The 20799-nt window shown below is 40.8% G+C and overlaps 1 protein-coding gene across 2 annotated transcripts in view; it reads right to left on the bottom strand.

Moving 5' to 3' along the window:
- Positions 1 to 20799, bottom strand: part of IL18R1 (interleukin 18 receptor 1) — a 41449-nt gene that overhangs the window by 19908 nt on the left and 742 nt on the right. The window contains exons 2-5 of one of the 2 annotated variants that reach the window (XM_025353796.1): positions 14130 to 14215; positions 8730 to 8973; positions 4685 to 4850; positions 750 to 903 (exon numbers count right to left, since the gene is read on the bottom strand). In XM_025353796.1, coding sequence (XP_025209581.1) covers positions 750 to 903; positions 4685 to 4850; positions 8730 to 8973; positions 14130 to 14187 — 622 coding nt within the window. In that variant the 5' untranslated portion in view covers positions 14188 to 14215. Of the gene's footprint in view, positions 1 to 749; positions 904 to 2858; positions 2916 to 4684; positions 4851 to 8729; positions 8974 to 14129; positions 14216 to 20799 lie in introns of those variants that run through there. The other variant, XM_025353798.1, reaches the window with a different exon arrangement.

A 20799-nucleotide genomic window follows, 5' to 3' on the forward strand; every position in this document is an offset into this window, starting at 1 on the left:
GATGATCAATTAACAGCTGTGCCTTATGACAAATATCTTCACTGGGTGAGGTTTAATTAAATACCTTTAATGTCCCATGATACTGTTCTTCCATCACACACAGCCTGGGTCCAGCATCCCTCCCCTCCCACCAACACATCAACGTTCCTTAACTTTCCCAGTCAAGATCCCTTTCCCCAGCAGGTCACTGCTTCATAAGGCTCCCCCTCCAAGACGCAGGTCAAAGGGAGCCTCCTGCATCTGTCCTTCCTCCAACTTCCCCCTGCACTCTTGCAGCCTCACAGATAATGCTGTTTCATACGGTGGCATTAGGTTATTACTTCTCCTGATTATAATCAAATCCCTTGAGAATAGCACAGTGCTCACTTCATCTCATATTTCCTTGCTTCCCAGCCTCCCTGTGCTAAGTACAGTTTATTGAGTATAGATATCGTCAATAAATACTTGTGGAGTGAAAATGTAAATTCAACAACAAAAGATTCCACAATTTACTCAAATTCCATATATAAGAGACAGCTGACTCATGTGAGGTTTATTCATATAGATTTTCATTTCCTGCCAAAAAGAAAGGTTTATTTAGCCAAGTAGAGGAGCATCAAAAGGAAGATTTTGACCCTTATATTTGAACTAGTGGTGTTGTCACAACCCCAACTAAGTGGACTCTCAATTCCTACACAGTTTTGAAGAATGGAAAAATTCCATTTTACTAAAATACATCTGTTTCTTCCCAATTCTAAGATTTCCCTTACCTTCCACAACTGTTATATTGAAGGTTTTGGTGATGTTAAATAGTTTTCCATTATGATGAAGGAAATGCACACAGGAGTAATACCCCTGGTCTTCCAACTCGGCGTTCTTCTTTATCGTTGGGTTTTTATTGTTCTCCAGTAGCTTTTTACAGTTCTGTTTTTAAGAAAGCAAGTTAAAATACTTTAAGTAAAAACCGAATTGAATTACAATGATCCAAATTTTTGAGTTAAATAACTTTAGAGCAAAAGGAAAACAGAATGGAAAGTAGCAATTCCTGGATACATGTCCCAATGACTTGGTACTGCTTTTACTGAAACAATTAAATGCAGTCCCATTGCTGTTGGTATGATTATCATTATTAATACATGCTGGGAAGCAGCGCATGGGGCAGTATGAGCACTGTAGCTGCTTTCATCAATATTCTTTCATCTCTCTTTCACATACCCGCAGAGACAGAAACAGGGAGAGAGAGACAGAGAGAGAGAGAACACTACAACACAAATCCTTGCTTGAGTCACAACTCTTTCATACATGTTCAGTCCAATTTTGTGTATTCTGGACTATGCATCCCAGCGATGGGTAGTGGGGTGGGTGGAGAATTACTCAGAGAACCGAGTAGCTAGCAGACCACCCACACCTTTGACACTCTGCACCAGAAGCCAGCGAGCTGATTAGAAATGCATCAACAATATTCAAATCCATAGGTATACTCAAACATCTCTCTCTCACACACACATTTCCATACATGTCACAGGAATTAATACTAACTGTAATAAAGCCACTTTCTTCAATCCAGCACATCTGACACCCAGAGGTAGGTCCCAGAGCCATGCAGGGACCACATGGGAAGGCTGGGGGCTGAATGGCCATCCTTGATGATTGGACACTGTTTCTGCAAATACCAAGCAAGAAGAACCTACTGCCCGCAGACTTCTCCCTCAGAGCTGGCAGCCACTAGGGTTAGACCCATTTTGCACAGAATGTGCCCGTGAAGCACCCACATGTGTACCTCACATCAGTAAATTATTTATGTATAAGTCAAAATTTTATAAAGCCAAACTAATTTTTTCAAGCTTTAGAAAAGATCAGAGACTCTTCATTTTTCCTTTCCAATCAATTGTCTACTAAATTGTCTACTCAATTGTCTACTGATTTAGACTCCTTGCTCTCGGGTGAAGTCATGATCAGTCAACAGGCTTAGAATACTCAGCCCTGCGGTCAATTGTTTAGCTAAACATCCTTGGTGCATCAATGCTCTTAATATTTATATCTGCAGATATTTATATCTGCATTTTGGAATTTCTTTTTTTTTTTTTTTTTTTGAGACGGAGTCTCACTCTGTCTCCAAGGCTGGAGTGCAGTGGCTTGATCTCGGTTCACTGCAACCTCTGCCTTCTGGGTTAAAATGATTCTCCTTCCTCAGCCTCCTGAGTAGCTGGGACTACAGGCACCCACCACCACGCCCGGCTATTTTTTTCTATTTTTAGTAGAGACAGGGTTTCACCATATTAGCCAGGATGGTCTCGATCTCCTGACCTCGTGATCTGCCTGCCTCGGCCTCCCAAAGTGCTAGGATTACAGGCGTGAGCCACTGCGCCCGGTCAGAATATCTTAAAACTCAGCACACCATGCCTCACTACTTTACATGTACTGTAACACATTTGTACATTGATGGGAAATAGAGTGAAGTCAACTCAGGACTGACTCAAATGTTTAGAAAACATTTCAGATAAGAGCTGTCTTTGGAAATCACAAGTAAACAGTGTTCAAGCATAAGGCACAAACAAAAGTTTCAAGGATGTCATCATCACTCGCTTTAGCTTTCCCAAGTTCTGTTCAGACCACTCTCTCTTATAGGTCTTTAAAGTTTCCATGACAGAGTCACATTATTCAGATTTGTTATTCCATATAAACTGCATCAGCTGTCCCCAACCGTTTTGACACAGAGACTGATTTCATGAATGACAATTTTTCCATGGACCACGGTGGGTAGGGGTTGAGTGGGGAATGGTTCGTTTGGGGATGATTCAAGTGCATTATATTTATTGTGCACTTTATTTCTATTATTATTACACTGTAATATATAATGAAATAATTATACAACTCACCATAATGTAGAATCAGTGGAGCCCTGAGCTTGTTTTCCTGCAACTAGGTGGTCCTATCTGGGGGTGATGGGAGACAGTGACAGATCATCAGGCATTAGATTCTCATAAGGAGCGTGCAACCTAGATTCCTCGCATGCGCCGTTCACAATAGGGTTCTTGCTCCTATGAGAGTCTGATGCCGCTGCTGATCTCACAGGAGGTGGTAATGTGAGTGAGGGGGAGTGGCCCGGGGATTGGGGACCCCTGAACTACACAATTTGTGTTTGTGTGTGGATGGGAGTGTGTACGTTTTTTATGCATACACATACTCTATACTCACACACACTATGTATGTGTATACTTAATTCCTATAGCGTGGTCTAAAAGAGTTTTTTTTTTTTTTAATTATACTTTAAGTTCTGGGTTACGTGTGCAGAATGTGCAGGTTTGTTACGTAGGTATACACGTGCCATGGTGGTTTGCTGAACCCATCAATCTGTCATCTACCTTAGGTATTTCTCCTAATGCTATCCATCCCCTACCTGCCACCCCGCAACAGGACCTGGTGTGTGATGTTCGCCTCCCACTTATGAGTGAGAACATGCAGTGTTTGGTTTTCTATTCCTGTGTTAGTTTTCTGAGAATGATGGTTTCCAGCTTCATCCATGCCCCTACAAAGGACATGAACTCATCCTTTTTTATGGCAGCATAGTATTCGATGGTGTATAAGAGCTTTTAAAATTCAACAAGTAAAAGGTATGCCAACTGAAGTAGACAGAGAAAATAAACAGGCAACCCACAAAATTGCCTGATTGCAGTAAGATGCAATAAATAGATACAAAAGTTTAATTTATTACTAAGAAAAGTGAAAAAACCACTAGGAGTTTTAGAAATTTTTCACATCCAATTTGAAACATTCTAGGAGCATTATTTCCCAGTGTTGTGGAGGTGACAGAAAATTGGGATTCTTTTTTCAAGTGTGGGGTAAAATTGGCAGAGCTCCCTGGAGACGAGTTTGATAGTGTGAAGAAAAAGACATAAACATGCTCACAGCCTTTGATTCAGTAATTCTACATTTAGGGATTTGGTTGAAGGACAAATTATATAAACACCCAAGGATCTGTGGAAGTGGTATTCATTTCAGCCTTTAAATAATAGTGAAAAATAGGCAATTCACAAATGTCCAATAACAATGGGATTAGTTAGATGAAATCAGGCACATAAAAACGGAAAGCCCATGTTTAGAAGATCATTTAAAGATGTGAAGGGATAGTCACAACATAATTCTTAGAGGAAAAAACACAATAAAATAAAATATACCACTTTTAAAAAGCAAATGCTTCACAGAAAAAAAAAAAGGCACGAAGTCTCTAATTGATGGATTTATGAGTGCTTTTTGCTTTCTTCATTTTTCAGTTTCAAAGTTAAAATATTATAAAAGCATTACCATTTTCAATATTATAAAAAGAACTAATGTATTCAGAAAAACATATACAATTGAGTTTTACATGTTAAGTACATGTGACGGGAGAAAAGGGAAATCCTTGAACTAGCATTCCTAAAAAGTAACTTATTGAAAGAGAAGGAAAATGAAGGAAGAGTGTGAGACAGGCAGCTGTGATCATTTATTGAACACCAAATCCAGAGAAACTATTGTGGAACATATTTTAATACTATGTATCAGCTGTTGACAACAAGCCAGTGAGGATACTCGGCTCAAACAGGGCAAGTGAGTCATGTGGGATCAGGCAGCTTGCTATGAGACCAAATGGTAGCCCTCAATCCCTCTTTTGGGAATTTTATCTTTTCCATTAAGTCTTAAAGTTAAAATAACATAAAAGCATTACCTTATACAATGATGTGCTGTTGACCAGTGTTTGATAGTGACTGTTTTCACAGGTTATCTGCAAAAATTTTTTAACTTCCACAGTTTTACTAGTTACTTGTCTTTCAGTGAAACAGCTGTGTTTATTTCTTCTGATGACATTTAATTTCCATTTCTGAGTATAATTTCTATGGAACAAAAGTGTAAAGGTATTTTATAATGCTACCGAAACTTTGCAAATATCACCCATCTTCCCTTTAGTAACCAATGTTATAATATTTTTCCTTTATTTTTATTAAAGAGATTGATTCATTGATGTGCAAATCCTGCTCTGCCTCCTCTTGATTCAAAGGAGCAAGAACTTCATCAACTGTCATGGGAGCAGGGGGCAAAAAATGAAAATCTGAGCAGTCTACACACACAGAGACACACACATGCACACACACATGCACATATCCTACTGCAGACAGTATATTATGGATGTCAGAAAAGCAGATCTTTACAACGTCAGTGATCTTCGCTGATGGATAAGTTCAGAGAGTCTTGGTCCAGGATGGGAGGGTGGCTTTGGTTTCAAAAGGTCTATAAATTCCTGATGTTGTTTTCTAAATGTGTGTGTATATGCATTAGGTTTTATGTTTCTCAAGGCAATTTGTTCCCGTCCCATTCTCTTACTGTTGAATAAAGCAAAGTCTGGAGTTGTTGACCTCAGTGTAATTGAATTAGCTCTTTAAATGCCTTACTGACCAAAGGTGAGTATGAATAGATTTTATAGTAGTTGTTACTCCTCATCAGAAATTAATGATCAGGAGTATCACTAGACCAGGTGCAGTGGCTCACACCTGTAATCCCAGCACTTTGGGAGGCCAAGGCAGGTGGATCACCTGAGTCAGGAGTTTGAGACCAGCCTGGCCAACGTGGTGCAACCCCGTCTCTACTAAAAATACAAAAATTAGCTGGGTGTGGTGGCGGGTGCCTGTAATCCCAGCTACTTGGGAGGCTGAGGCAGGAGGTGGAGGTTGCAGTGAGTGGAGATCACGCCATTGCACTCCAGCCGGAGTAACAAGAGTGAAATTCCATCTCAAAAAAAAAAAAAAAAAAAAAATGGTGATCTAGAATTGGAAAAAAATACAGTATTTTTTAAATGAAGTTTTTAAAGAGAAAATGTTTCAAATTTGATGTTTCTTCCACTGCACCTGTGATGTATAGATTCATTTGCTAAATACAGCAGACACGTGTTGTTAAGTTATCTTCTATGCCTGACACATTTGTGCCCACCTTAGGCTCTTCCAGTTCCCCTTTAGGTCTACAATAGGATAGAAGGAAGAAAAGACTAGCACTTACTGAGTTCCAGGTATCAGACTATGTATGTGCAAGGGAGATGACTGTTTTCCTTAGGCTCAGATGAGAATGCTAAATCTCAGACAGGTTAAACAACTCACTCAGGTCACACACTTGCTACAAGATGGGGCCAGGATGCAAATGCATATCTATTTGACCCCAAAGGCCAGAAGTGCTTTGCACAATTCTACGCTTTCACAATCCAATGAATCTGGCCCCTTCACTTTGGGCATGAATTTATAAAAGATTGGCCATGACTAGAGAATGTGGTAGGCTGTTGTCATGGTTACAGGCAGTGCGTCCGTGGCCATGGGACATGATAGAGCTACCTGGCCCTTGAAATGGATTCAGAATCCCATTGGCAGCACCTTTTCTCAAGTGTGTTTTTGTAACGTCTCCCCAGCTTCAGCCTCAATGAACTGGAGAGATAGAGATTTCTAGATCTCTCTGACTTGTTGCTTAAAAGGAATATCCCCATTTGTTCAGAATACATTGTTCTCTACCTCTGTAATCCTCAATTCCTAACACTCAACAAATGTGAGAGGACTGATGACACTCCATGTGCAGGACGCTGCGCTGCGAACACAATCACCAACACACTGCACCTGCCATCCAGGAGCTCCAAGGCTGGTGTTAACACGGAGGCCCACTGACCCAAAGCTGTGACCACACTTTCCTGCTACAGGCCCAGCCCATCCTGGTTATGAAAACCATTCATTTTTGTCCACACACACCAGGGGATAAGCACCAGTCCCCACTTCTGAGGCTGCTCACCAAGCTGAACTCACTGTCTGTCAGTCTAGGCTTGGTTTATTAGATTTCCATGTGTACATTTCTCTCTACCTTCATTTCTTCATCTCTATCACTGAAAAACGCTCCCTTTTGTATCCCCTTCCTTCTTAGTTGATTTCTTTCTTAAAATTTGGTGGGATAAAGTGATTTTCACTGCAGGATTAAATGATCAGTCCTCAGTGGCATTTGATTATTAGCAATGGACTCCTAAAAATTAAAGAATTACTGTTCTAATGGGAAAATTTCAGGTGTAAAGTCTGTTCACTGATAGATCCCACATCAAACTACAAAGGGTTACACACCTAAGTTAGAACACATATGTGTGTGCACACACACACAATCTGCAGTAAATACTGCTTACTAATTACGCTATATTTGAAGATGTCTGTATCTTTCATGCTCCTGGGTGTCTAAAACAACTTGCTTCCATGTGGAATCCCATTTATTTTCAAGGCCATTGTCAAAGCTGCTTCTCTCCTCATCACTTTACTCTCATAGTGATCAGTCTCCAATATCCACTCTGGGACACTTCGTTTTTCTTAGCATCTCCTGTCTGCTACCCTGTCTCTCCACACGTCTCTGATGTCCTGCCTCGATCTTTTGCTTCCATTGTTGCTTCCTAAGCCAGGCTGTATTCTCTACTACCCATATCAGAAAGATGGCCAATGCCATTTGCTTCTGTTATCTCCAACTGATGATCATGGATGTCTGGCTGTTCCTCTCAACATGTTCTCTCAGCCCTGTCCAGAATACTTTATTCCTTTAAATCATGCCTTCATTCAATCAGGAGTCAGAAGTTTGTGGGGGGCAGTGTTTGTTAATCTGTTTCCTTTACCCCATTTGTGAGTATTCATTCTTCCTTAGCTTGTTATGAAAAATCTCAGTTGTGACCCATTTCTGTAATTATCCCTCTTTAAAGGTCACCTAAAGATGTATTGGTTTTTATCAAAAGAGTTACTTAATTTTTTTCTGATGCCTGGGAGTTCCTATGTATAAAAACAAACAAAAGTGACCTAATTTGGTGCAAAACCACAGGAGCACTATGAAAGTTTCACAGTGATAGCTCACTCTGCTCTCAACGGCACGGTTGATAATGATCAGGACTCACTCTAGAAGTGCCTCCAAAAGAAATCTGCTACATATGAAATCTGCACACCATCACCTTCAGCTGGCCCTGAGCTATTTCCTACAGGTCAGTCTCAAGTCTCTATAAAAATACCTACACATGTAGGTAGGTAAGTAAGTACATCTAAAAAGAAACATGTTCAGTAAGTGTGGGTGATGCTTCCAGTTGGCTATGCTCATTTAATGGAAGTTATCCAACACAATTATGAGTATCCTGGCACAATCCAGGGCCACCGCATGAGTAAAATGCAAATCCCTTCTGTGTTGCCCTTTCTCACTGCCCCCAGCTGTGGGTTGCAATTGGCTGCTGGAAACACACATCCTCCACTAGCACTGCCACCTGGTTCCCCATGAGCCCCTGCAGACTGGACTAGTGTGTGTCTGCATCAACCCCATCCCTGCTCCCCACCAAGGATGCCACCCAGGAAGCTGACACTGCCCCCTTCACAACACATTAATATTATTGTGAAGTCCGAACCGCTGATTTCATTTGATTGGGGGCATGTAGACAACAGGAGCGGCTGAATTTTAAAACTGACTTTCATGCAATCATTACTTACCATTGGTAAGAATCCCCTAAAAGGAAACCCTATTAAGGTAATCTCCTTTCTTTAAGGTCACTAAGAAAATAAGCAGAGAGAAATAAATGTATTTTGTTCTGTAATGAACAACGTATTTCATGTTGTAGGAAGAGTAGAAAAGAAAAAGATGTGCTGATTATCTGACCTTTAAGATTAGTGCATATTTGAGTTGCTGAACAAAGGACAAGAGGGCTATAAAATACATTTTAAAAAGAAAGGGTTACTCACTCCATTTGGAAAGAGTAAGATCCTGTGTCATTCAACTCAACTGGCCAAAACTCCAAAACACAACCATGCAAAGCAATTCTCGATGAACTCCTTGGATTCAGCTCCACACGTTCCTGTGATCCACTGCTTTTGTACCAGCTTTTGGTGATTGTTTCAATCTCATGTGCAGGTGAACACGAACAATATTTCAGATAGAAAGGTTCCCCTTCAACCACAGTAATGTGGGGACGTGAAGTACATGATTCTTCAAAAGATTAGTAAAGTAAAAGAAATAAAAACAAAAACCAAAATGACAAAGGTAACTTTTTTGTCTTCTCATGCATTAGGTGAAAAAGCAAGATTAGTAAGAAAGTCCTGAGAAATCTCAGTGTCACTTTCCTGTGGGTTCCTTTATTTTTGCAACAATCTTTTCAACACTAGAAAGGATGAGGCACTTTCAGAATATAGATGAAAACACAACTTCTGACAGTTTCTCCCCAACAGGAAGGTATCAGAACTTAGCCAACCGTAGCTAGAAGACTGATAATTGTGTCATCTCTTAGAAGAAAATATTACACATTACAACTTCTTCAAAGGAAAGCCACAGAAGTCACAGTGCTGCCATACCTACCCCAAAACATACCCAGCTGAGGAGTCTCAGTGGAAAAGAAACAAAAACTTAGCAACCTTGGCGTTCTTCCTCTGCACCATCAGAAATCTCACTCACTGTGCATTCACCCTGCCTATCTAACATTCCCTGGCAAGTGTGGAGATGGTTAAAGATGTGCCTATGTAACTTACAGTGTGTGTACATTTATTATTGCTGTAGGTCACCATGTGGATAATCAAGAATTCATTAATATAATATCAATCCAAATTTGCATATCTGTCACATTCCCTCCTTCTCAATTGACCCAGATTCTCTGGCTTTGGAAATATATCTGACCCTCATCTACACAGGATAGGTGTTCCTTTCCCTCTTTCTGCACTTCTCGTACTTCAAGGTCAGCATTAATCGGTCTTTCTCATAATCTATCCTCCCGTGACTCTTGGATGCACTTTTACCACATTTTGAGGATTAGAATATTTAAATTGAATGAAACATTTCCCTTAGGACATGGACAGAGTGCCCTCTCTATATGCCCTGACTATAGGGTTTGTTTCTCAAAGCAGCAGTCTGGTTTTAACTCAAAATTGTTAACTACAACGTAAAGAGGAAGTGATGTGATAGAAGTGTTCTGATATGGTTTGGCTGTGTCCCCACCCAAACCTCATCTTGAATTTAATCATGGGGGCAGTCTCCTGCATGCCATGCTCATGATAGTGACGGAGTTCTCATGAGATCTGATGGCTTTACAAGGGGCTTTTCCCGCTTTTGTAAGTCTTCTGAGGCCTCCCCAGACCTGCAAAACTGAGTCCATTAAAGCTCTCTCCTTTATAAATCACCCGGTCTCAGGTATGCCTTTATTAGCAGTGTGAGAATGGACTCATACAGTAAATTGGTACCAGGAGTGGGGTGCCACTGTAAAGATACCCAAAATGTGGAAGTGACTTTGGAACTGCATACAGACAGAGGTTGGAACAGTTTCAAGGGTTCAGAAGAAGATGAAAATATGGAAAAGTTTGGAACTTCCTAGAGACTTGTTAAATGGCTTTGACCAAAATGTTGATAATGTTATGGACAATAAAATCCAGGCTGAGGTGGTCTCAGATGGAGATGAGGAACTTTTGGGGAGCTGGAGCAAAGGTGACTCTTGTTATGTTTTAGCAAAGAGATTAGTTGCATTTTGCCCTTGTCCTGGAGATATGTGGAACCTTGAACTTGAGAGATGATGACCTGGGAGAAGAAATTTCTAAAGAGCAAAGCATTCACGATGTGACAGAGCATAAGAGTTTGGAAAATTCACAGCCTGAGGATGTAGTAGGAGAGAAAAACCCATGTTCTGGGGAGCAATTAAAGCCGGTTGCAGAAATTTGCATAAGAAGTTAGGACCCAAATGTTAATTGCCAAGACAATGGGGAAAATGCCTCTAGGGCATGTCAGAGATCTTCACGGCAGCCCCTCCCATCACAGGCCCAGAGGCCTAATAGGAAAAAATGGTTTCCTGGGATGGGCCCAGGGCCCTCTTCTGTGTGCAGACTATGTACTTGGTGCCCTGCATCCTAGCCTTCCAGCCATTGCTAAAACAGGCCAAGATACCAGGTCAGGCTGTGGCTCCAGTGGATGCAAACCCCAAACCTTGGCAGCTTCCACATGGTGTTGAGCCTGCAGGTGCACAGAAGTCAAGAATTGAGGTTTGAGAACCTACACTTAGATATCAGAGGACGTATGGAAGCGCTGGATGTCCAGGCAAAAGTTTGCTGCAGGGGTGGAACCTTGATGGAGAACCTTTGCCATGGTAGTGTGGAAGGGAAATGTGGTGTTGGGGCTCCCATACAGAGTCCCCATTGGGGTGCTCTACAGCTAGTAGAGTTAAGAGAAGAGGGCCACCATCCTCCAGGTCCCAGGATGACAGATTCACTGACAGCTTGCACCATGCACTTGAAAAAGCCCAGAAACTCAACACCAGCCCATGAAAGAAGCCAGGAGGGGAGATGTACCCTGCAAAGTCACAGGAGCAAAGCTGCCAAAAGCCATGGGATCCTACCTCTTGCAGCAGAATGACCTGGATGTGAGACATGGAGTTGAAGGAGATTATTTTGGAACTTTAAGATTTAATGACTGCCCTATTAAATTTAGAACTTGCATGGGGCTAGTAGCCCCTTTGTTTTAGTCAATTTCTCCCATTTGGAAGGGGTGTATTTACTCAATGCCTGTACTCCCATTGTATCTAGGAAGCAACTAAATTGCTCTTGATTTTACTGACTCATAGGAGGAAGGGACTTGCCTTGACTCAGATGAGACTTTGGACTTGGATTTTTGAGTTAATGCTGGAATGAGTGAAGACTTTCGGGGACTGTTGGAAGGGCATGATTTTGTTTTGAAATGTGAGGACATAAGATTTGGGAGAGGCCAGGGGTAGAATGATGTGATTTGGCTGTATTTCCATCCAGATCATCCTGAGTTGTAGTTCCCATAAGCCCCATGTGTCATAGGAGGGACCTGGTGGAAGGTAATTTAATCAGGGGGGTGATTACCCTCATGTTGTTCTCCTGGGAGTGAGTTCTCATAAGATCTGATGTTATTATAAGGGGCTTTTCCCCTTTTTGCTCAGCCTTCTCCTTGATGCCACTATGTGAAGAAGGACATGCTTTCTTTCCCTTCCACTATGATTGTAAGTTTCCTGAGGCCTCCCCAGCCATACAGAACGGTGAATCAATAAAACCTCTTTCCTTTATAAATTACCCAGTCTCAGGTATGCCTTTATCAGCAGCATGAGAATGGACTAATACACATTCTTTGAAAACATGGATGTAAAATCTACCTCAAAACACAAGAGTTAAGGAGCCCCAACTTCATGTTTTCCGGTTGTAATACAATCTCTATTTTATACTAATACTTCAACATAGAAGGTGTGATACATGTGTACATATGGGTGTCAGCTTCAATTTACATGCTAAACCCTGGTGAGTCATTAACAGTTCATTTATTTTCCTGTTTTAGAGTTAATATAATAAAGTGCATAGACCATACAATATGTGCTCCTTTATGCCTGGGTTATTTTGACATGATTATGTTACAAATGCATTCATGCTATAACAGTGATGTGTTCTTTTCTCATTGTAATGTAGTATCTAATTGTGTTACCATTTGGCAATTTATCCATTTTATAAAGGGATACATGTTGGGGATTTGGTTTATTAAACAAATGTCTGTTGGATATTGGGTTATTTCCAGGTTTCCAGGTTTTCGCTTGTCTTAAAAAGCTTCTATAAACACATCATATGACTGTGTTTGGATGGACATGTGCTCTCTGGAAGTATTATCATTTGAAGAAACTTAATGTGAACTACACACTCTCCAGAGGTGGGAAGTTGACAGCTGAAAGTCCACACCATCCCCCTCCTCAGGCAGCTAGAAGCTTTGGCTATCTAATCATGGTTTACCATTAGAGGCTTTGTCGATTACCATAATACTTGTTGGAAATGGTCCTTGATGGGATAAATAAGTGGAGTTCAAGGTGTGTAGAGTTCCAAGTGCCAAAACAGGCACTCCTATTGTTCCATAAACACAGTATAAGAACCCAGCAGGGCCAACAACCAATGCCATTTGGAATAAAGTCTGTGTTTGAAACTGTCTTGGTTTTGGACAATTGTGGGATTTTGTCACTTAAACTCAACTAGGTTCAGTGAATCCTCTATGTAGAACATTGTCATGTCTCTCTAGAGTGAAACATTCATGAGAAGTGCTCTCCAGAGCAGGCAGCTGGGAGCTTGGCAAATTTGCACAACTGGCTGCATGACTGTTTCTGTGCCTGAAACATGCTCTCGTTATAATGAGGAACAAGGCTATTAGTGTGTGTCCACAGGACATGGGCCTCATGACACATTTTCCTGCACCTTGTTTTTCCTCTCACTTGTTTCTGACACATCATTATATATAAAAAAAACAACAAAGATCTACCTCATTCTTTTACCATCTGGGTAGGGTTGTATTGCAGGGATCTCAATAATAAATGGATCCACATAAGTAAATATACCCTGAGATTGGACCTGTGTTATTTGAAAGTACCAAAAGCTTAATTCTGCTATCTCTTCAGCAGTAATTATCAAAGCAGGGAATATGGGCCCATGTGTTTCCCTCTCTTAGGTAATAGATCAAGGCAAATTAATATTTGTGCTCCCACTTTCTTCCCCAAAGTCTAAGGAATGCCTTGCTAATCAATCATGGATTGAGTCTCAGAACCCTTCTCAATTAAAACAAAACAAAACAAAAACTCTAGGCAATCACTGCTACTAAATTGGAGTCTCAGAACCCTTCTCAATTAAAAAAAAAAAAAACTCTAGGCAATCACTGCTAATAAATTAAAATTGGTATTTGACATCTACTATGAAGCCTACTCGAGCTCCCTGGTCTAGCCAGTCTCTTTTTGTATATTTTGTCTCACTCTAATTTTTGAAACCTGTCTAATGTATTTGTCATTTACTTTTCTCATTATTACCTAAATAATGAGACGAATCTTTGCCTCCCTCTCACGAAGGAGACAGTGTGTTTCAAACTTCCTAAAACCCAATAATAAAGATGGCTGCCACCTCCTCAGTTTCAAACAACATGAAATAAATTTCCACCTCAGACAAACGTAATTTATTTCAAGATGTAAGTTGTTCACTCTGCTCTCACTACATAAACTCAGACTGCAGAATATTTTCTTTTCTGAATAAATTCAGCATCTTCAGTAGCCACCATATAAAAAAAAAAAACTTTGACATTCTTCCTCGATTACTAATGAAATACGTTTGTGAATATGTATAATCACTTACCTGCAGTGCTTACAAATATAAGCACCCAAAGAGTCAAGGGTAATTCTCTACAATTCATGGTTTGGATTCTGCTTCAAACGGCTTCTCTGGAAAACAGAATAAAACAGATCCAGTCAAAGCTTTCAAACAAAAGCATACCTATCTTATGAAGGTTTAAAAATCTTCTGGTACACAGATTTTCTAAAAACCAACCTAGAAGATTTTTATATTCCTTAATCTAGTAACCAATTCTCAGAACTTTCAGCCATATAAAATTAATAAAATTAGGCTAGGCATGGGGGCCCACGCCTGTAATCCCAGCGCTTTGAGAGGCCGAGGCAGGCGGATCACGAGGTCAGGAGATCGAGACCATCCTGGCTAACATGGTGAAACCCCGTCTCCAGTGAAAAATACAAAAAATTAGCCGGGCGTGGTGGCGGGTGCCTGTAGTCTCAACTACTCAGGAGGCTGAGGCAGGAGAATGACGTGAACCTGGGAGGCGGAGCTTGCAGTGAGCCGAGATGGCACCACTGCACTCCAACCTGAGAGACAGAGCAAGACTCCATCTTGAAAATAATAATAATAAAATTTCAAGGCAATGAAGTTTTGCTTCTGGAAAAAGGCCTGGTCTACTAAATCCTGCTTCCAAGGTCAAAGTTGAAAACAATAGTACTGCTACAAATATTACCATTCTGTGAATATACAATCTGTGACATGCTGAGCTATGTATGACAGTTCTGCCTATGTAAGAGAGTGTGTGTGTGTCAGGCCTCTGAGCCCAAGCCAAGCCATTGCATCCCGTGTGACTTGCAGGTATATGCCCAGATGGCCTGAAGTAACTGAAGAATCACAAAAGAAGTGAAAATGCCCTGCCCTGCCTTAACCGATGACATTCCACCACAAAAGAAGTGAAAATGGCCGGTCCTTGCCTTAAGTGATGACATTACTTTGTGAAAGTCCTTTTCCAGGCTCATCCTGGCTCAAAAAGCTCCCCCACTGAGCACCTTGTGACTCCCACTCCTGCCCGCCAGAGAACAACCCCCCTTTGACTGGAATTTTCCTTTATCTACCTGAATCCTATAAAATGGCCCCACCCTTACCTCCCTTTGCTGACTCTCTTTTCGGACTCAGCCCGCCTGCACCCAGGTGATTAAAAAGCTTTATTGCTCACACAAAGCCTGTTTGGTGGTCTCTTCACACGGACACACATGACAGTGTGTGTTTTCACATCAGAATGCTCCTGAATTGTAATGAGATCTTCATTTAGGGGTTGAACTTTTAAAAATCCATCTTCCTCCTTCAGAACGTAGGTTTCATAGTTCTAGGCACTAAGTCTGTTTTGCTCTTTTGCTCTTCACTGTATCACTAAAACCCAGCACGAAGCCTAGCACATGGCCAGCACTCACTAACATGTGTCACTGAGGCATAGGTGTGTGTATGTGCTTGCGTGTGTCTGTGGCTGCCCATATGAGTTTACTTTAGGGAAATGGAGAGATGAAGTGACAGTCTCCTAACTCCAGACCCCTCCTTTACATTGACCGTGACCCAGTGGAACTAAGATCTGCATTGAACTTTGATCCTACTACAACATAGCATTCACACTTCTGATTACAACTTTAAGTGCCCAGTGGAGGAAGAATCGCCCCACAGTGGAGACCATTCAGAGTCTAAATACTGCATAAATAACACCATGTCCCTTGTTTACCATCCTGAGTGCAGGAAGGACAGGCTGATGGCAGAGTCTGGTTTCAGAAACACACCAACCTGGGTTGCCACTCCAGTTTGAATACTGACAAGCTGTGCAAAACTTGAGCAAGTCTTAGAGCCTGTTTTCTCATTACCAAATGGAAATGGTAAGAAGGCCTGCCTCTGGAATTATTGAGTGATTAAACCTTCTAAGGCTTCGTAGCAGCTTCTCAGCCCAGAATAATTCCCCTCTCACCAACAACTACTCATCCTCCATCCTAAAAATAGGGTTGTCAATGCCTGAATCCAAGACAAAGCTTAATGGCTAAGCTGCCAAACCATTCACATCCATCCTTATGGAAAAATCACCAAATATTTGGTGGAATTTCCAAGAGATAATAATCAATAACGTAAAGGCCAAAGAAACAAGTATGAATGGAAAGTACCAACTATGCATAATCAAATTAGACCAGTTCTATGGTTAGAAACCTCCCCCGATACCTCCACACACATTTCGTCATTAACTCTGCCTATTCTTTCATCTTAGAAAGAATAAAAAATGTTATTTCCTTTATGTCACTACTCTGATTAAGGCTGACATAACCTTATAAAAAGCATCACTTTTGTAAAAAATATTCAATATCTACCAAGAGACAAAGTTACTAGGAGATGATTCAGCAAACTGACAAGTTAACTCTGAGTTTCAATATGAAACATATTAAGATCTTAGTATACAAAAATTAGTTGGTATTTGCACAGCATTCTGCAAATCTGGATGTGTGTACGTAAAATTTTTAACGTACTTTAGTTTTACGTGTGAATTTAAGAGATTAAGGTTATATTAAATAATGAATTCATTTCCAGAAAAAGAGCTATTCTGATAAATGTAACAGATACTCTAGCAAGTGTTAATAAAATAGGTGAAGAATATAAATATTAAGTCTTACATGTAAGAATTTTAAGATTTTTTAATTGCAATGTTTAATACCAATATTTTTGCTTTTCTATCACTCTTAAGTTTCTTTCTTTTTAAAAAGTTTTTCTGATTTCTAAAGCAATTTACACTCAATGTAGGACATTTACAAAAGGAAGACTGAAAGAAGAAAATAATCTCAACAAGTATAATTTTTAGCATGTTTTCCTGTACTTTTTATAAATGTTGTCACATAATTAAGATGTTTGGCCAGGCATGGTGGCTCATGCCTGTAATCCCAGCCCTTTGGGAGGCAAAGACAGGAGGATCATGAGGTCAGGAGATCGAGACCATCCTGGCTAACATGGTGAAACCTCGTCTCTACTAAAAATACAAAAAATTAGCCAGGTGTGTTGGTGAGCACCTGTAGTCCCAGCTGCTCGGGAGGCTGAGGCAGGAGAATGGCGTGAACCTGGGAGGCGGAGCTTGTAGTGAGCGGAGATCATGCCACTGCACTCCAGCCTGGGTGACAGAGGGAGACTCCGTCTCAAAAAAAAAAAAAAAAAAAAAAAAAAAGATGTTTAAATGATTGCATATCCTGCATTTTCACTTAATATTACATAATGAGCATTTTTCCTATGTCACAAAACTCTTTGTTAAAACCATTCTAACTGCTACCTAATATTACTTCATGTGGCTATATTATCATTTACCAGATGTATTATGCGATAATCACATGACCATCTTCATGGGTAAGGCAGGACGGCTCCGTTTTTTTGCAGCATGGGCTCAGGTGCCAGCCTGGGTAGATTTGAATCTCCATTCTACCCTCTACCAGCTAACCGACTGTGGGCAACTGACTTACCTGTTCTGTGCCTCAATTTTCTTATCCATAGAAGGGGATCATCATACCATCTCCCAGAGCTAATGTGAAGGTTAAATGAGTTACTATTCCAAGTGTCTGGTGAATGGTAATACCACTTAAATGTTAGTTATTATTATTTGTCTACATTTCTTGTTATTTCCTAGATGTTACTCCATGGCAGTACAGTGATTGAGTTGAAGACTACATTTAAACCTGACAGATGCATGCTGCCAAACTGCATTCCAGAAATGTTGCAATAATTCATATTCTCTCACTCAATAGCACAAGACAGTATCTATGGACCACACCCAGGAGAGCACTGAGCAGCTTTACTTTTAAAATGTAATTAGACAGCCAAAATGGAAAAATGATATCTCATTGTTTTCTGAATTCGCATTTCTTTGGGTATAAATGAGGCAAATATTAATCACATATTATCAGCCATTTTATTTTCATGTTTATGAACCATCTCTTTACGTCTTTTGTCCAGTTCTCAGATGTTTGTCTAACTTGTTGTTTACTTTCTGTCTTTTGCTATGCTAATATATGACAAATTTTAGATTGAAGTAGTCACACGGATCACTCTTTTGCTTTGTGATGTTTTCATTACTTTTGAGTGTAGGATATCCTTTCCTGTCGGGGGTCACACAGATGCTTAGGTAGTGTCTTCATTTTTATGACTCAGTATTGTGTTGTTTTGTTTTTATGTTTAGCTTTTCTCATCCACCAACAATTAACTTTCTTGTTTGACATGAAGATAGGGAGTAACTAAACCTACTTGCCTCAAATAGCTACTAATTACTTCTCTACTGTTAATTAAATAATTCCGTATTTCCCCTACGGTTTGCCAACACTATGTTGTCATGTATAAGTCCTCCCTGAGCACTCTACTGAAAGTCTAACACAGCATGCTTGCCCAAGTGCAAACACACACATGCACACACACGCTCACACACACCAATGTGCCTCTACCCTCCCACCTTTAGTTTTTCTATTCATAGCACTTATCACTGTCATATTTTCACTTTATGTCTGCTTGTTTGTTATTTGCTGAATTATTGAATGACTTAAATCCATAAACTATATATAATTTTGAATCTAGGTGATCATCTGATCCACTGGCACATCTGCATCATCTACTTTTAAAATGCTTTTTAAAGCATGATATCTTGGAAAGTATGTTTTAGCAACTAATGTGAAGTCTAGGCCACCAGCTCTCACTCAAGTTTGGAAAAAAATCATGATGGCTGGGCTCCACCCAGCGGTCTGGAGGACAGACTGGGCATCCTGATTCCTCAAAACTCCGCAGGTGACTCTAATGTACAGTCAGGTGGAGAGCTGCCGACCTAGGGCATTTATTTGTATTCTTAGGAAAGTAAATTTACTACACCTTAAATGCATAATTTGATGTGTCTAAGACATATTAAATATTTGTACACGTACATATGTACGTACGTGTGTGTACACACACATAACGAATAGTCACAAACTTATCTAAATCACCCAAAGGCGTGAAGTTTTCTCTAAACGAAGAAAAAAAACAGTTTCCTTCCAAAAATGGGGTGACCTAGGCTTAAGGTCAGATCCAAGCTGACCACTCTGTCTCCCAAGGCAGCACAGTAAAAAGCCCTTCCAGAGGGTCCAAACAGTCACCTGAACCCCTGGCTCTGCCCAGTTGCCCTTGTTTATGGGCCCCACCCTGAGAAACTGACCTTTCTCTAAATGTAATTCACAGAAACACATAATGCACAGGGAAAGAGCTGCTTCAAACTCTTTCTAATGAGGAACCTGAGATTTGAGGAAGTGAATTGGTGAGCCTCAGATTACAGCTTTTCACAAGGACACACATGAATCAATGTAGATGCCATAATATAAATCGCTCATTAGCAACACATACAATCAAGCACCTCCCGAGACAAAGTGCCTGGATGAAAATCTTAACACCAGCTTTCTAAAACTGTAATTTTTCTTCTACAGCGTTCCATGCATAGTCATTTTACTCAGCCTGCAAGATGATAAAACAACCAAACACAAAGAGGAGAAAACGACCTTGGGGCATAACATACACACGCTTAAACTCTAACAAACAAAAGAATTTGTGTGGAATTTGGCTTCTCATCTGTAAGGCCAAGGAAATCAATGCCACCTCATAGTCCTTGTCACACAAGTGTCTGTTGTTAGCCTTATCCTTCCCCCAACCTAGTGTCGGCAAATCGTGGGCAAATCTGCCTATGCCTGTGCCACCTGGGCTACCCTCCCCACTTCTCCCAGCTGCCAGGTCCCTAAAGTCCTTGCAACTTGGCTCAATATTTGCCTTCTCAAGGAAGCTCTCCAACTGCAATAGCCCCAAATGGTGCATGCCTTTGTCCAAGCCTGTCTCCATCATTCCGCAGGTGTCTCCATCACTCCTGGACTAGCTCCCACTCTCTGGTGAGGTCCATGAGGGCGGAGACCCTGCGTTTTCTTTTCTTTTCTTTTTTCTTTTTCTTTTTTCTTTTTTTTTGAGATTGGGTCTCGCTCTGTCGCCCAGGCTGGAGTGCAGTGGCGCAATCTCTGCTCACTGCAACCTCCGCCTCCCAGGTTCAAGCTATTCTCCTGCCTCAGCCTCCCGAGTAGCTGGGATTACAGATCCCACCACCACGCCTGGCTAATTTTCTGTATTTTTAGTAGAGACGGGCTTTCACCTTGTTAGCCGGGATGGTCTCGATCTCCTGACCTCATGATCCGCCCACCTCAGCCTCCTAAAGTGCTGGGATTATAGACCCTGACTTTTCAATCCACATTCCTAGACTTTAGCCTTAGTTCTTAGCCTTTGGATGTGTATTTGTGCAGGGAGAGGGAACACACTGTCCCCAAACTCAATTCCCCAAATTTACCCCTCCTAACCCATCCAAGGCCCTGAAGTTGAGAGGTGTTCTCCCAATAGCAGCACTGTGTATGACACAAAATCGGTATTTGCAAAGGGTCTTGAGAATGAAGCAAGGGAAGTCAGTGAAATAAACACAATAATCTTGAACCTCTATATCTGGCTGCAATTGACACCTCATTAGTTTGTCTGATAACTGCAATGCAACCTGCTGGGCTTTTTAACTTCCCAAGGCTGGGCAGAAAAAAGACAAAGGCTCTGGAATCAGAAAAGCAGTAAGTGTGAGTCTGGGATCTACTACTTAGTAGCTGGGTACTCTTGGATAAATGATGGAATTCCTCCTCCCTTTTGTTAATAAAAG

Source organism: Theropithecus gelada, chromosome 13 (genome assembly GCF_003255815.1).
Source record: "Theropithecus gelada isolate Dixy chromosome 13, Tgel_1.0, whole genome shotgun sequence".
Lineage (NCBI taxonomy): Eukaryota > Metazoa > Chordata > Mammalia > Primates > Cercopithecidae > Theropithecus > Theropithecus gelada.